The 13,793-nt window shown below is 54.6% G+C and overlaps 2 protein-coding genes and 1 non-coding gene across 3 annotated transcripts; all 3 read left to right on the plus strand.

Moving 5' to 3' along the window:
• The first annotated feature begins 178 nt into the window (after positions 1–178).
• On the plus strand, positions 179–293 carry CLUP02_tRNA081. The gene has a single exon. It is a non-coding gene; the product is annotated as a tRNA-Leu (tRNA).
• Positions 294–1,057: 764 nt separating this feature from the next.
• CLUP02_05604 (WSC domain-containing protein) lies at positions 1,058–6,358 on the plus strand (the record flags this gene model as incomplete). The annotated part of the gene is made up of 13 exons (XM_049284610.1): positions 1,058–1,358; positions 1,430–2,732; positions 2,794–2,800; positions 2,899–3,036; positions 3,108–3,156; positions 3,224–3,254; positions 3,498–3,593; positions 3,914–4,059; positions 4,163–5,610; positions 5,727–5,827; positions 5,896–6,010; positions 6,065–6,114; positions 6,187–6,358. The coding sequence occupies 13 exons, from the start codon at positions 1,058–1,060 to the stop codon at positions 6,356–6,358; spliced, it is 3,957 nt and encodes a 1,318-aa protein (XP_049141753.1).
• Positions 6,359–9,151: 2,793 nt separating this feature from the next.
• On the plus strand, positions 9,152–11,344 carry CLUP02_05605 (FAD binding domain-containing protein; the record flags this gene model as incomplete). The annotated part of the gene is made up of 4 exons (XM_049284611.1): positions 9,152–9,435; positions 9,493–9,872; positions 9,931–10,965; positions 11,016–11,344. 4 exons carry the CDS (start codon positions 9,152–9,154, stop codon positions 11,342–11,344), a joined length of 2,028 nt encoding a protein of 675 aa, XP_049141754.1.
• Between the last annotated feature and the right edge of the window lie 2,449 nt (positions 11,345–13,793).

A 13,793-nucleotide genomic window follows, 5' to 3' on the forward strand; every position in this document is an offset into this window, starting at 1 on the left:
GGGCGAACTGACAAACAAAATAGCATCGTGATATCTTGGTGAAATCCACGCTGATTATGTGTTATCTTTGTAAGTCTGGTGTGTTTGGAGTTGACATCGAGGCGGGCAGCATTGGCGAAAGCGGGGTGTAATGTTGCGCGCCCTTGATGTAGCATTAACTGACCGCAAAGTTCAACAAGGTAACTTGGCCGAGCGGTCTAAGGCGCCAGACTCAAGCTTACTAAGCTTCATTCGTTCAACGGATGAGTATTCTGGTCTCGCAAGAGGCGTGAGTTCGAATCTCACAGTTATCATTTTTGCATTTTTAAACCATTGACATGAATGCCTTTTACCAATTACCATCACAAAGAGTTGGTTTTGTGTAACATGAGGCAATGAATGCGACGGGGAGCAAGTGGACGTGGAATGCTTGTGTTCGTCGAGGTCCGAGCCGCGCACGATGGAATAAGTCAACATTGCACGAAGGAGATACGCTGATGTATGTCTTCTTCTCATGCACAAGTAAGTAGTCGTCAGCCGCGCCATTCTATGTTGACGAAATACATCGGAATGGATGCAAACGGAGCTTACGCCGCCTCTCGGGTGACACCAAAGCCAAGCCAATATCCGAGACGTCTGCGCATAATTCCCGGCACGAGGAGCGAGTTTCTTGGCCGAATTGTCTCACTTCCCACGCCGTGGCTTTCGATCCTATCCGCAATGCGTCCTCACGAACGACCTCATTGACGTCGGATTCGCCCTAGACGGCGACGATCTTGGCGGAACCCGCTAGCCTTGCCCGGCTGATCGTTTTCAGATCGGTATTCAGAAAACAACGTTGAGGGCTTGGGAACGGGGAAGAGATGGCGGCACGATGAATCACCGGCCTTTCGGTATGGTTTAATACCTGGTGCCGGTCCGCGCATGCTTGTGCGGCATGCTGGTATCGGTTTTCCGCTCCCCTTTCTCTCTCTCTTCTCCTGTCGATCCACGAGGAGAACAATCCCGCGGAGGCTTCACATTCTTGGCAGGACTGAGGACGACATAAGCCATGCCTGGAAATATTGGGACTGACGCCATGGCATCACAGGCCGAGTGCCACTTGAGGCACTTGCCAAACTCATACGACAGCGAGGGGATCGGCCCATTGGACCTCGACACCCCGAGCAAGGAGGCCTATGAAGCAGAGGAGGAGATCCCGCTGGTGGATCACGACGATGATTTTGGTGTCGTTGTTCCTCGGACACATCCTCGAGCACGGCAGCTGCCTGTGTGGCTCCGATACCCCAGAAACATCTTCCGTGCCTTGATTCCAAGCTTCCTCAAGGCCTCGGATCCGAATGCCGTCCAGAAGCCGCTTCATCCTACAGCATGGCTCGGTAAGTTCTGCTTGAATTCGCCTTCCAGTCTCAAAGGACAAGAGCTAACAAGAGACCCGCCCCAACCGCAGATGGTCTCCGTGGTGTAGCCGCCTTCTTCGTCGTCTGCCACCACTGGTCCCTCGTCACAGCCAACATGAACATCCATCGCGGCTTCATGAGCGACGACGACCCCATGTTCATCCAGCTGCCCATCATACGCCTCGTCATCTCCGGCTTCTGGTCCGTCTGCGTCTTCTTCGTCATCTCCGGGTTCGCGCTGAGCTACAAGCCCCTGAAGCTCCTCGGCCAGCACAAGACGGCCGAGTTCGCGACCGCGGCCGCCTCGTCGGCCTTTCGGCGGCACATTCGCCTGTTTCTGCCGCCCGCGATGACGACGTTTGTGATTGCGTGGATTTCGTATTTCGGATGGTTCGAGATCCCGACGTCGGGCGTGGCCGTGCCGGCGCTGCGGCCGCCGCGGTTCGATCGTGCTTACGACCAGCTGTGGGACTGGGCGATGAACCTCATCGGGCTGTCGGACCCGTTCGGGAGGAACTTGCGGAGGGGAGAGGGGTACCCGTACGAGCCTACGCTCTGGACGATCCCGATCGAGTTTGACTGTTCTCTGGTCATCTTCCTCGCTCACGTCGCCTTTTCGAGGTTACGCACCCGGGTTAGGCTCGGCATGAACCTCTTCCTCGTGGCGTACACCCTCTACTTCAACTACTGGCAGTACTTCCTCTTCCTCGCAGGGCTCCTCTGCGCCAACCTGCACTTCTACTGGCAGCCTGCCATCGGCAATAACACCCTGCCGTACGTGGCAGCAGCAGCAACCCCGGGACCACGTGGCCGCTTTGCCCGGCTGAGCTTCTCCCTCACATCGTCACCAACCTACAGCGTAACCAAAAAGATGCTCGGCACCCTCTCCTTCCTCGGCGCGCTCTGGCTCCTCTCGTACCCAAAGGGCACCGGCACGGCCGGTCTCTCGCCGGGCTATAAGACGCTCGTCGCCATCACGCCAGAGCGCTACGGCGAGGGCGAGTACCTCTGGATCCCGCTCGCGTCCGCCTGGCTCGTCTTGTCGGTCGACCGGTCTCCGTTCCTGCAGCCGCTCTTCACGAACCGGGTGATTCAGTACTTTGGCCGCATCTCGTACGCGCTGTACCTCGTCCACGGCTCGCTGCTGTGGCTGTACGGGTGGCACCTCGTGCGCTTCTTCACGGGGCTGACGGGGGCGGAGACGAGCGGGCAGTTTACGTTTGGGGTGCTGTTGGCGACGTGCTTTTTCATGCCTGGCGTGGTGTGCGTGGCTGACTTTGCGCAGAGGTATTTGGATGCCAATGCTGTCAAGTTTGCGGCTTGGTTTGAGGGGAAGCTGATTGACAAGAGGAGGTAGAGATGGGTGCTTTAGTACTTGTATTGAAATGCTGTTACACTACCTTCTCTAGACCAGGGGGCCTGTGACGAGCGGGATATAATGATGAGAGTTGTTGTAGTCTTGCGTGGGTAATATGGCAAAGTTGCGTCGTATCATGACTGACAACAGATAATCCGGTAGAAGACATGTGACTTGAGACGGGAATCATTCTTCCTCGAACGCAAGATTCACATCATCATGCCGATGAGGAGAAAAGAACTCCTACCTTTAACACCAACCACTTTCCCGTCAAAGAAGGAAGAAGGAGAGATGAATATTGTCCAAACAGATTTTAAACCAAGAAGCTAAGCCGGATCACACGTTTATGTTGGTTCCTCAAATCCCTCGAGTCGCCGCCGAGTCCCCTTCTCCCCCCTTCTCCCCCCACAACGGCAGCGGGTACTTTAATATTACAGACCGCCCCCCCTGGTCGATCAGATAACTTTTTTTACATCTGATAATCCAGCTTTGTCGGCCATTCCGCGCGGGTCTACGGAGTACGTTAGCCTCCCACGCTCGCATCCCGCTCGGGTTTCCTGATTTTCAAGGGAATTCCCTTCCTCTTGGTCTGGGGCAGAATTGCCTCCATTTCATGAATGATGTGAACTAGGACCGACTCGGCCGAGTCTAGAGAACTAGTTTATAGTTATTTGACGTTTATCCACACCTTTTCAGCTGCGAGGGTTTTTTCTTTTTTCTCGAACCTGCGGCTATGAAGCAGCAGCATCTTCACACTGCAGAGGTTTTGTTGCCGCCAACAAGAACCCACGAGTTTCGGGCAGAGATGCTCCATCGGGCCAGGGACCCGATGCAAGCCAGATCCGTTTTCCTTTGACGTCTTGGCGATACTGGAGCTCTCGCTCTCTTTAGAAAGTTACTCGAGTGGGGAAAAAACAAAAAGACCAATTGACCCTCTTCCACGTAATGGAGTCAATAAAAACCCCCCGGGGCAAAATGAAGTGCCAAAAAGGGTCGGGTCCAATGCGATGATGGGGATTTATAAAGGAATACCCGGCACCTAATCTTCGCGCGTGCGACGTGGGTTTATCTCCTGGGATGTCTGCCAGCGTTCTCTCTCGTTTTGATCAATTTTCTTTTACTTTTGATCACACGCTCGTTGGAGGTATAATTTCAGACCAGCTCTGACAATGAGAAGGGACGGACTTGTCGTCGCCGTCATCAGCGGCATCGCCGCGTTGTCGCACAGCGTGGGAGCCGCATATGTCTGGCCTTCCAAGTACGACGAGATTGAGGATATCCTCTCATTACAGACGGGATACCGCAGCAGGGGTTTCGTCGAAGGTTCGTGATCTACGCCTCCAGTCCCGCCTCTCTCGTCCGCCCCCCTCCTTCGCTCCCCTTCCCTCAGCGTTCCATCTAGTTAACACACACGGATGACTTCCAGGCGTGACCCCTTGCTCCTTTGGCGGCAACATCGCCGGCCGCCAGTTCGCCGCCGAGTGGATCCGCACCGCCTTCCACGACGTAGCCACCACCGACGCCGCCGCGGGGACAGGCGGCCTAGACGGCTCCATCTGGTTCGAGGTCGGCCGCGCCGAGAACGGCGGCGCGGCCTTCAACAACACCTTCAACTTCTTCAGCAACCTCTACTCGATCCGCGCCTCCGCCGCCGACCTGCTCGCCATGAGCGTCGTCGTCGCCAACGCGGGCTGCGGTGGCGCAAAGATGCCCTTCCGCGCGGGGCGCGTCGACGCCAGCACCGCCGGGCCCGCGGGCGTACCGGAGCCGCAGACGCCGCTCGACACGACGCTGGCGACGTTTGCGAAAGCCGGCTTCAGCCAGAGCGAGATGATTTCGCTCGTGGCGTGCGGGCATACCCTCGGCGGCGTGCACAGCCGGAATAACCCGCACATCACGGGCCTCGACCCGAGCCCGGACACCGTGACCAAGTTTGATAGCACGTTTGACGACTTTGATAACCGGATCGCGACCGAGTACGTGCGGGGCAACACGTCGAACCCGTTGGTCGTCGGGCGCAACGAGACGCTCAACTCGGACAAGCACATCTTCTCGTCGGACGGGAACAAGACGATCAGGGACCTGGGTTGTACCAAGAACGGGTTCAGGACGGCGTGCGCCGACGTCTTTACGCGCATGATTGATACCGTGCCCGCGACGGTGCAGTTGACGGAGCCCGTGGAGCCCGTCGATATCAAGCCCTACGTCACGCTGGCGCTGAGCGGCAACGGGAGCCTTGCGTTCAGCGGCTGGGTGCGCGTGAGGACGACGCAAGGGACGGGTCGGGACACTGGCGATTTGGCCGTCCATCTGAGCTTCGCAGATCGAGGGGGCGAGGGTTCCGTTGTTGTCCCCGCGACGCTCGACGAAGGCGGCGCCACGCATGGGCTCTGGGGCGAGACGTTCGCCTGGTACCAGTTCGAGACGGCCATCAGCGCAGCGAGCGGTATAAGCAGCTTCCTTGTCCACCTGACGACGCCCTCGAGCAACGCCACATCCGTGTACAAGAACGACGGCAGCGGGTTCCCGCTAGACGACGCGCTGCTCTACCAGGCAGCCTCCTCTTGCGTCAACCGGACGAGCGTGAACAACGAGCGCACATTCACCGTCACGGCCGCGGTGTTGAAGGAGCGCGCGGGAGATGCCGTGACGATGGACATTGTGCGTCTCGTGCGGCGTTCCGAGGCGATCCACAGGAGGCTCGACGTCGAGAGCGTCGAGCTCGCGGCGACGGGCGAGGAGGATAGCGGGTATGCGCTCTTCCAAGCCCAGGTGCAGCTTGCGACGAGCGGCTGGAGCACCAGCTTCGATCTTGTTTTGGGAGGGGAGAAGGAGGTTCGGGTCGACTTTTTGAAGACGCAAGCTTGTCCGCGTGTATAGTGTTTAGGTGACTCTGATCACCGCGTCTGTAATTCTATAATTATAATTCATTGAGGAGATACCGCACCGCAGCTCAAAGCGATGGGTGAACAAGTGCTGGGTGATGTTAGAGTGTACCAAGATCAACACGAATTGGCATCATTACGCCCGTCGCGGCAATTTTGAACTCTGAAACTATCCAGGATCTTGTCCCAAGGCTTCTGCTCAGACTGTGTCATTCCATATCACCAACTTCTGCCTTTAAGGACGTATATCGTCCTCAAGGAAGTCACATGGAAGGAAGAAGGACAATATACCAAGCGAACGCGAGACTGAGGCTACTGAGCATATGTTGCCAGGATATTGCAAGAATGCGTGCGACGGCATTCCTCAGCAGTATCAGAGAGAATACCATGTGAAAGTTATCACAAATAGGGAAGAGGTTAGGTGATGTCCGAGCACTGTGAAGAAAGATACTATCACTCCGAAGCAAGAGTGTATGACCAGCATCATCATATGGTATGATCATTTAGGGGCACCTTTCTACTACGCATCTCAAGAGTAGAACGAAGGCTTCTTCATTTGCCGTAGCTCGAGCGAAGACCACTTGTCTAGCTCGAACACATGTGCCAAGTCGCACGATATGCTTGTGTTTGATACTCGCATTCCCCAGAAGTCACTTGCCGCAGGGAGAGTGGGAGCTGTGACGCAGGGGAAGACTCCCTGGTGCCTTTTGCCGATTGTCCCCGCGCAAACCGCATGATGAGACGGCAAAACTTGCCGTTCTCACAGCCAACCAGAATGTTCACATTGAGACGTAGGGGACGTTGTTATCAATCGAGCCATAGCGTTGGGATAGCTGCACCGATAGGCGAGCTGTCTCTCATGTTTGATCCGGATATTTTGGAAGCAGACGCATTCAATCCGTGACTAGGGGTCAAGCAATCGACGGTCGGCTCCGGTCTGCAGGCAGGCCTTTTGCGCGGGGCCTCGCCGATCAGAAGGAGGAGAGCCAGGTCAAGCAGGGTAAAGAGGCAATGGAACTAGCCAGTCTAGTCAAAAAGCCCTCAACGTGCCGTCTTAGCCCCGAGGAACCAAAGACGGTGCTAGTGACTAAGACTTTCCAGAAAGAAACCTGGGGACGACCAAGTTGGCGGTACCCTCGGGGTCTGCTGTTCATGGCATTGGCGAGTGGGGTCAGATCGGAAAATCTGGAGAGCAGCCGCGTGGTGTTGTGTTAAGGCCGGCCGGGTTGGTTGATAGTTGGGCGAGAAAAAGCTATGAGGATGAGGCACGTTGGATACGGCAGTTGATAGAGCAGAAGGTATAGGCCGGAGCCACGCCATACCATGCCATTGCCATACGAGAGCGTAGCTGTGCCGCGCATGTTATGCAAAGGAAAGTCATCGTAGACATGAAGTCTCGTAGGATTCTGCCATGATGTTGTGAAGACTACTGCAGTGGTGTGGGAGGGAACTGGGCCTCAGGGTTCTGCTTAGAACTTGTTGGAAGGGACATGGAAAGTAGGGGGTCTCTGGAAGTTGCAGAAAGCCGGTGACAGAAGTTGAAAAAAGAAACGAATAGGGCTCCGTCAGGGACAGTGACAGTGACATGTCGGATGCTGGCTGCGCTGCTACACTAGGCTGTGTGTATGATGTATCCGTTCGCACCTCGCCATGTCAGAGATGAGCATTGGCGTAACATGGGGAAGGGGCCGACGGGAGTAGAAGATAATGCCATGCCCGGCATCGGGGGTTTCCACGTTTCCAACCTCCGTGCTTGGTACCCGCTAGCGGAGCTAATCCCGGACGAGGATGGTCCAACGTTGACATTGGAATGTTTCCGCAGTCTGTTGGTGGTGCAGTGATAATACCTTAGGATGGGTAGATATGAGAGTCAGTATGACAGATGTCGACGTCTGCAAAATCCGGAGTAATTGGCTCGTGATGGTGTCGTTCATGTATGTACTCTATACAGCGCAGCTTAAGGTATCCAAAGGTTGCAACTCTATCGAGAGAACCCACTTGGGCGCCGAGAGGACAAGCTGCCAAGGTGCATAGGCGGACCTCAGCGGAGGGGTCGAGACTGGAATCCGACTGAAGACTCCATCGAAAGATATGGGACGGTACTCCTTAGGCCGGATGAGGTTGAATGATTTGTGAGCAGCGACGTATCCATATCCATATCTTGCATGGCAGTAGTCATAGTGTAGAAGGAGAGGGTCTGAGTTGGGTTGGGTGGGAGCTTGAGGTGGGAAGAGAAGTGAAGTGAAAGTGAACTACTGCGTACCTATGAAGTGGTGATGCTAAAAACGCCGGGCAGGTGTTGCTGGAAACGAGGCTAAAGTCAAAAAGTGGCCTCATAAACGGTCGCGGCTTGCCCCCGCCATGGCGTGAACGCAGTCATCCGTCAGCCTTCAGAGGTCGAACCCGTGGATTCTGGAAGGTGTGAAGCAGGCACGCCAGGCCTAGGTAGTGGTATTCGTAGGTAGAGGAAGGAGCACTGAACGCACCTGCCACGTTCTGGAGCACACCGAAACGGGACTAGCGCCCAACCAGCTGGACCCTGCTGTCCCTTCCGGATGGGGGTCGGCCAATGGGAAGAGGCTGAAAGTATGGCAGGCATGGGTAAATAATCCGTGGTGGTCTGATTCTCACTCGATTCCTGCCGCTCTCCAAAAGCTCATCATGCCACTTTCTGAAATCGTTTGAAGCATCCGCGAAGCAATCTCCAATTCTGTCGAACCACCCAGCTATCAGTCTGCAGGCCCCTCCCCTCTTTTTTTTTTTTTCTCTTCCCACTCTCTCGGTCTTGTAGGGACTCGTCGGTTGTTTTTTCCTCTCTTCCCTTCTTTCCCTTCTCTGATTTTCTCACCGTCTTGTCTGCCCTCTCTGCGCTCTCTCACCCCGTTCCCCGTGTGTGCTTGTCCCGTCTGCTGCTGCAGCCCTGGTCCAGCAACATCCGTCATTGGTCTTGCTGCTAGTTCGCTGCAACTTGCAAACCCACCTCACCACACACCCACTATTCTGGTCCTTGGTCTCTAATCCGCCCTGGTCTGGCTGCATATTGAGCGACCCTGCCGTATCTCATATTATTATTATATCTCGAATACCACCTCCTGGGACCCAACAATTTTCCCTTACGTCGCACACAAGACAAAGACCCCTCGGACGAAGAGACACCACACTAAACCTCTTGACGGCTGGAGCCCGTACGAAAATATCCCGTTTCCCTCATCGCTTCGCTTCGAGCTCCACGCCTGCTTCAGTCTGTGCCTTTGAGCGCCAGTGTGGTGTATCTCAAGCCCGCGCATTACATCCTTGACCCCACGTTCGAAAGTCTTCAACCGCAAGCCGTGCGAGCGCGGCAAGCCAGCCTGAACACCTACACCTACCTCTCCAATAGTCTTCGTTCGACCTCGTTGGCGATTGGTCCTCTGCCATAGCTAGCTAGCTAGTCACTTACTTTGCAAACCACCCAGTATCACATACCGACGACCAATTACCTCGATTCGGTAGTCCTGTGAGACTGTGACATCACAACACGCCTCTCGACTATGGCACCTGGTGTACTTAACTCGGACGGCTCAATGGAGGACCAAAACGGACAGACTGCCCCGACGAACGGGCTGGCCGGCACCGCCGCTGGCCGTCTCCATGCTATCGATCCCACTGTAGACACACTCACCCTCCTGCGCAGCTTGCCTGAGCCTCCTATAGAGGCCCAGGTGTGCGTGGTTGGTGCTGGCCCCGCTGGTTTGATGCTGGCTGCCAATCTCGGGCGCTTTGGAATTAAGGTCGAGCTTATTGACGACAGAGCTGACCAGACGCCTGTTGGAAGGTAGACAATCCATACACACATACCTACCATGCCTCTGTAAGCTAATACCCGAAACAGAGCAGACGGACTGCAGCCCAAGACGATCGAGACTTTCCGTCAAATGCGCCTCGCCGACCCTCTGCTCCTCCGCGGTGTTCGTGTCTACGATATTTCCTTCTGGCGAAGCACTGCCGACGAGCCGCTGCACAGACTGGGCCGCGAGGTACACTACCCTCCCGTCATCGACGTCCTCGATCCCTACATTTTGCTCGTTCACCAGGGTATGGTTGAAGGCCTCTTCATCGACGACTTGAAGAAGCGCGGGGTCGAGGTACGGAGGAATACCGCATTCGAGTCCTACAGCGTTCCGGAAAACAAGGCGGGGCCCCTACAGGTTAACTGTCGCACAAACGTAACCCAAGACCGGCGGACAATCCTGACACAGTACTTGGTTGGATGTGAGTGAACTACTACAAAACCGCTGCGCTGGGAAAGACATATACTGACCCGAAAAAGGTGACGGTGCCCACTCCAAAGTACGAAAGAGCATTCCTGATGCACGGGCTATTGGCCTTTCGCAACCAGCAATCTGGGGTGTTCTCGATGGCGAACTCATCACCGATTTCCCAGACATTTGGTCTAAGACGCTAGTATACTCTCAGGAATACGGCTCTATTCTAATTATCCCGAGAGAGAGGAATATGACCCGTTTCTACATTGAGCTGAAGGCGAACCCCAAGGCCGACAAGCGAGAGCTTGGCCAGGAATTCGTCATGGCTCGAGCGAAGAAGATCATGGCGCCTTTCGAGGTCGACTGGAAGTATATTGAGTGGTTCGGACGTTACCAGATTGGTCAGAGAGTGGCCAGTCGGTTCACCGACCCCCATCTGAGGGCGTTCCTCGCTGGTGATGCCAGTCACACGCACTCCCCTAAGTCTGCTCAGGGCATGAACACCTCTATGCATGACTCGTGGAACATTGCGTGGAAGCTCAACCTGAGCATTCGAGGACTCGCGAAGCAATGCCTGCTCGAGAGTTACGAAGAAGAGCGGAGAAAGATCGCTGTTGACCTGGTCAACTTCGACTACGAGCACGCCAATCAGATTGCGGGAGGTGACGCGGTAGCACTGTCAGAAAACTTCAAGACGAATGTCCGTTTCATTTCTGGCATCGGCGCTGAGTACTCTGAGAGCCCCCTGAACAGGCCCGACTCTCAAGGCCTCATTATGGGAGATGCCAGACCTGGCTGCTTGCTTCCCCCGGCCAAGGTCACTAGATACATCGACTCAAATCCTGTGGATATTCAGCTCGACATCCCGATGCTCGGACAGTTCCGCATTTACCTTTTGATGTGGGATATCCAGGCGTCGAGCCCTTTCCTGGAGACTTTCTGCCAATCCATCGCCTCGGCAAACTCTTTCATCAGCAAGCTCTCAGCCTCGGCTAGTGCTTCTTACGCTGCGCAGCCCAGACTGCCATCGTCTGAAGACATCTACTACCGGCCCGAGAGATACACGGCCGTCAGCCATCTCTTCACATTTGCCTTGATTAGTGAGTCTTGTTCACCAGAAATTCAGTTTAATTACTAACACTAGCCACAGCTACAATGCCCAAAGATGATGTGGAGATCTCGGACCTGCCTGCCCTGCTGCAGGACAGCCGCTGGACCTTCTACCTGGACGACATTCCAGAACAGGACACGCGTGGCCAGCTTTGCACGAACAAGTGGCTTGGTAGCCTCGGTCCCGGTGAGGTTTCCATTGTCAACGTACGACCTGACGGCTATGTGGGTTCCGTTGGCCGATGGGATTCCAGCATGGACGACGCCGGCGAGGAGGCTGCCCGCTGGCTAGACGAATACTACGGCGGCTTCCTCCAATTGCCTGGCGGCGCATCGCCTACCCCTACCGCAACCCCCATGGCAGTTTAGACAGATTCCCTTAATTTTGAGTCCGATTCAGGGACATTTTTACTCGGGCATATTTGTATCATACAAATCCCACTTCACACGACAAACGCGAACACACAATCCACAGCCTGAGAGACACCAGGCATGCAAGGAAAGACGCAGACACGAAATCATCACTTTCTCTCTTCCAACTTATCCGGCAGGTGTTGGGGAGTGTGGCGGCGCGGTACGGTTGTTATCACGGCATTTTCAGGAGCTAAAGGGGATAGTCGCTAAGTACGCTCTGTTGCAAAGCAGGGGTACTTGGATCTCAATTTTGTTTTTTTCCACCATAGCTGAGCTTTTCAGGGATGAGATTTACCACATGAGGCAGACACATGTCAATAGATGGAATATTTCATTGCAGATCCCCTGCTTTGGGTCAACTCCCCCGGTTAAATTTAGCTCCACGAGCCCACGCATGCAGTGAGCTAGGGCAATGATCGTGAGAACATGACACCACGTTTGGGAGGGTTCATGCGAGCTGTCATCTTCTATTTCCCCATGTACCCACCCTGGCAGCTCTCTCTCGTCCCTTACCAAGTCCCAAACCTAAGCAGTAAGCATCCGGGATCTTGTTCCCTCCGAAGGAACCGGTCGGTCTGCCGCTGCACTGCTCGGAGCCTGCATGCGCTAGAAGGGAGGAGTGAGTAGCTTGTACGGCACAGGTCTAGGGAGGGATGGGGACCGTCACCGCCCAGCGGCATGCCGTTGGTCATCAATGAGGGTGCTGCGACGTTCCGGGACGTGAGCATGATTCGATTCCGATAGGGCTGGCGTGAGGTTATCGTCTGATGTGATGGGGATCTAGGCCTCCCACGCCATGCCATACGCCCAAGCTGTAATGTACCTGGATATTGTGCGCTAGAGGGAGTTCGCTTCATGAACGTCTTCCTACCTTGTTCCGCATGTCGTCTGCTGGCTGGTAGGCATCGGCTTGGGGTTTCCCCCGCTGCTTAGATGCCTGCCTGTACGACCTCGTTTTCCGTTGGTGTCTTGTGGTTTTGCCCTATCTGGTTTGTTTCGTTTCTGTGGGGTCGTGGAGGTAGACGTTTGTTGTGGAGGACTTTTGAGGTGATATGCTGGGGATGGACTGACGGGGGTCAGCGCAGCTGTCCGGCTGGGTAAGTCTGCTATGCCGACGACGTCCGTGGTCCGGGTGACTCCACTGCGGTGAGTCGGCTCCGGTGGGATGATGACCGGAGCCCTCGTCACGACCGGCTTTTCGGAGGGCTGTTGGCCGCTGGCCTTCGGAGGAGGCCCCGGAGTTCAAGGACCTGCGGGGTTTGGGGTTTCCGACGTCACCTTGTTGAGTGAGGTGCGCAACATGTGCTTCTGCTCTTTGACTTGGAGGTATTGGGTAGCTTGTAGGTCACCTCATTGGCCTGCGGAAAAATCCAGGATTCCTTTCTCAGGCCTCGCTGGAGGTTTAGTGGCGGAGCAGTGGGAGAGTCAGCCCGCTGTTTATTTTCTCTGCTACGCCTGGGCACAGAGACGATTTCCCTGAATACAACGATGATGAAGATTTTGAAGTTGACCATTTACTTGCCAATTGCGAGGATGCGATTGTATGTTGGTTCTCCAGTAGATATAACGTAACACTTCTACTCTGATACATGGGCTCTAGTTTATGAGTAGCCCTCAGCAGAACCAACTACTAAGCTAAACCAGGAGTGGACGTTGAGGTACACATTGACATTAAAGAACAGCTGATGTACAGGGGAAATGGGCCGGAAGGTTTCAACGCTTTTTTCTGAAGATTGCCCAATGGCCCGTGTTAGATGAGCAGCAGCCCCTCGGTGACGCCGTCCACAGTGAAATGTGCGACCTATTTATAAACCACTGCTGGAGCTCTTGAGACTCTACAACGATCCAATATCATCATATGAAAAGGTACGAAAGGGGGAAAATCAAATGAGGATGATGGTAAAGGGGTCTGTCTATTGTTGGCGTAGGGCGGTTGAGTCTCAAAGTTGTCTGTAGCTTTGACTAAACTATATTTGACTTTTTGGGGGTCCTAAAGAAATAACCCAATACCCAAAATAACGAGACGATTCACAGCCTTGAAAGATCGACTGGTGCCCCAAACGCTCACCACGGCGAATTGGCCGTTTAGCTGTACGGGGGTTTTTACGAGAACCATAAAGTATCAGAACTCTTGGCGAGGACACAGAGAAATGAGATTGTAGACATTGCAATGATTTGTAGAGTCAGAAGGTTACGGCGTGTAATATGACTAGGCTCAACTCAAAAGCCAACTCAAAGGCTAGAGTATCGTTTACGGGACTTTGCTCCTTTTTACGCACCTACCGTACCTACTTGTACCAACCACGTAACAATCGAGGTTATCATGTATAAATTGGGCCATGATCGCAGCAAATCAAACTACTTTACTCCAGCTCCATACGCCAACTCGTTCAAAGCATCACCC

Source organism: Colletotrichum lupini, chromosome 3, assembly GCF_023278565.1.
Source record: "Colletotrichum lupini chromosome 3, complete sequence".
Taxonomy (NCBI): domain Eukaryota; kingdom Fungi; phylum Ascomycota; class Sordariomycetes; order Glomerellales; family Glomerellaceae; genus Colletotrichum; species Colletotrichum lupini.